This window comes from Myotis davidii, unplaced genomic scaffold (genome assembly GCF_000327345.1).
Source record: "Myotis davidii unplaced genomic scaffold, ASM32734v1 scaffold1036, whole genome shotgun sequence".
NCBI lineage: Eukaryota > Metazoa > Chordata > Mammalia > Chiroptera > Vespertilionidae > Myotis > Myotis davidii.
In genome coordinates, this window is record NW_006287260.1 from 1,316,554 (window position 1) to 1,318,638 (window position 2,085).

The 2,085-nt window shown below is 62.0% G+C and overlaps 1 protein-coding gene across 1 annotated transcript in view; it reads left to right on the forward strand.

Annotated features, from left to right (window-relative positions):
* The first annotated feature begins 319 nt into the window (after positions 1-319).
* Positions 320-2,085, forward strand: part of MAPK13 (mitogen-activated protein kinase 13) — a 23,753-nt gene continuing 21,987 nt past the window's right edge. Inside the window, exons 1-3 of the mRNA XM_006759052.2 lie at positions 320-399; positions 545-674; positions 1,871-1,929. Coding sequence (XP_006759115.1) covers positions 320-399; positions 545-674; positions 1,871-1,929 — 269 coding nt within the window. The remainder of the gene's footprint in view (positions 400-544; positions 675-1,870; positions 1,930-2,085) is intronic.

Genomic DNA, 2,085 nt, shown 5'->3' on the forward strand with positions numbered 1-2,085 from the left:
AGTCACATTTGAGTTGATATCTGCATCATGAGAAGGCAGCCATGGGAAGTTCTATGGGGATTATTCCCAGGCAGAGGGAACAGTAAGTGGAAATAGTTTAGGTGGGAACGAGATGGAAGTATTTGAGAAACAAAGAACAGGTTTCTGTTGCTGGAGTGAACCCTCTGCGCTCCCGAGACGCGCGCCCACCCCCCGGCCTCCAGGCCCGGGGCACCCGGCGCCATCTCTCGCTCCTGGCTTGTGGGGTGAACTAGGACCAAGTCTGGTTCCCCAGGACTTGAAGGTATTAGGGACCCCGGAGTTCTTCCGGGTGAGCCCCATGGTTGCGAACGGGAGCACCGAGACCCGCAGAAGTGACTCGCCAGGTGGTGGGGAGACCCCCGCGGCCCCGATCCGCTGGTGGGAACTGTGTGGGTCCTGCTCTGACCTCTGGTGTCTGCGGCTCCCCCTCCGGCCCCCGCACCCTCCGGCCAGGGCATCCGTGAAAAAAAGCGGGGCGGGGCGGCGGGGAGGCGCTGCCTGCTGACCTGTCCGTGCCCCGCAGCTCCGCCATCGACAAGCGGTCAGGGGAGAAGGTGGCCATCAAGAAGCTGAGCCGGCCCTTCCAGTCGGAGATCTTCGCCAAGCGGGCCTATCGGGAGCTGCTGCTGCTGAAGCACATGCAGCATGAGAACGTAGGCGGGGGCGCGGGGTGTGTGTGTGTGGGGTGTGTGTGTGTGTGTGTGTGTGCAGCCCACCGGGAGCGGCCCAGGCCGCCCAAAGCTCAGGCCAGGGCCCGGGGAGGGGGACCTCCTCCTGCCGCTCTGATCCTGGCCACTCGCCTCATTGTGGACATGGGGTGCAGGACCTGTCCGGCCTACTTCCCAGGAGGGGTGTAAGGGGGTGTGGTAGTGGAGCAGAGCCACCCTTTGAGGTGCAGACCTGCCCCCCCGCCCCCCAGGAGGACATGGGCACAGAGGAACTTTGTAACATGGTCCTGATCCATGAGGGAGTGGGGGGGTGGGAGGGGGGCAGGGCCCAGGCGAATGTTTGTGTATGTGACCCTAACAACAACAACAGGTACATACAGTATTGAGCACGTATGTGCCAGGCACCGTTCTAAGAGCGTTGCATAAGCCAACTCGCTTAATGCTCGCAGTATCACGTGAGATAAGTACTGTTAACTCCCATGTACAGATGGGGAAACCGAGGCACGAGAGATCCACAGGTTGTATGTATGGTCAGTGGGTGGCAGAGTTGGGATTGAATGCGGGCAGCCTGGCTCCGGGCCTCAGGGCATTAGGCTGCCCTGTCTGATGGAAGCAGCTAGGAAACGAGTGGCCCAGCCTTGGGTCTGCGGCCAGGCTTTGCTCTGGACACCTGGATTGGAAGGCAGACATTAAAATAACAGCTCCAGCCCCTTCCTCTTCCCCGAGGCCTCCAGCCAGGGTGATCTTGCCCTTGGCGCTGAACCAGCTCTTTGGAGGCAAGAATCGAAGTGTCAGGAGACCCAAGGTCAAGGGCAGGAAGCCTGCTGGCTGGCAGGCCCCTTCCCTGTTCCTTCCTGGATTCCCTCCGCCATGCGTGGGTCCCTGCTCGCCGGGAGGGTGGTTTTGTGCTGCCTGCCCTGAACATCACACTTGGGGGCAGTGAGCAAGGAGTATCCACCTCTCCATCTCCCCAGCCTGACTCTCCATCATTGCCCCCCACCCCCCCATTGAGGGGCTTCCTCTTCCACCTCCACCCCTTAACCGCTTCCAAGGACAGGGGCACTGCCTCCTGCTGGAGGTGGTGTGTGAGGAAAGGGTGGATGGTCCCTGCCTGGCGCCCGGGCAGGGGGGTGTGGTGAGAGGGCTCAGGCCGCCGGCCCTCACTGGCCACCTTCCCTCAGGTCATCGGGCTCCTGGATGTCTTCACCCCAGCCTCCTCCCTGCGCAGCTTCCATGACTTGTGAGTGGCCGCACTGGGTCCCAGGGAGCTGCAGTCCTTACTCCCACTGGGGAGCACATTGGGGAGGTGGGGGCTTGAGAGTCTCTCTTCCCGGGAGGGGCCTTCCTGCCTGGCATTCCCTGTGCCTCGCAGTGGAGGTGTGGTTCTCTCTGGAGA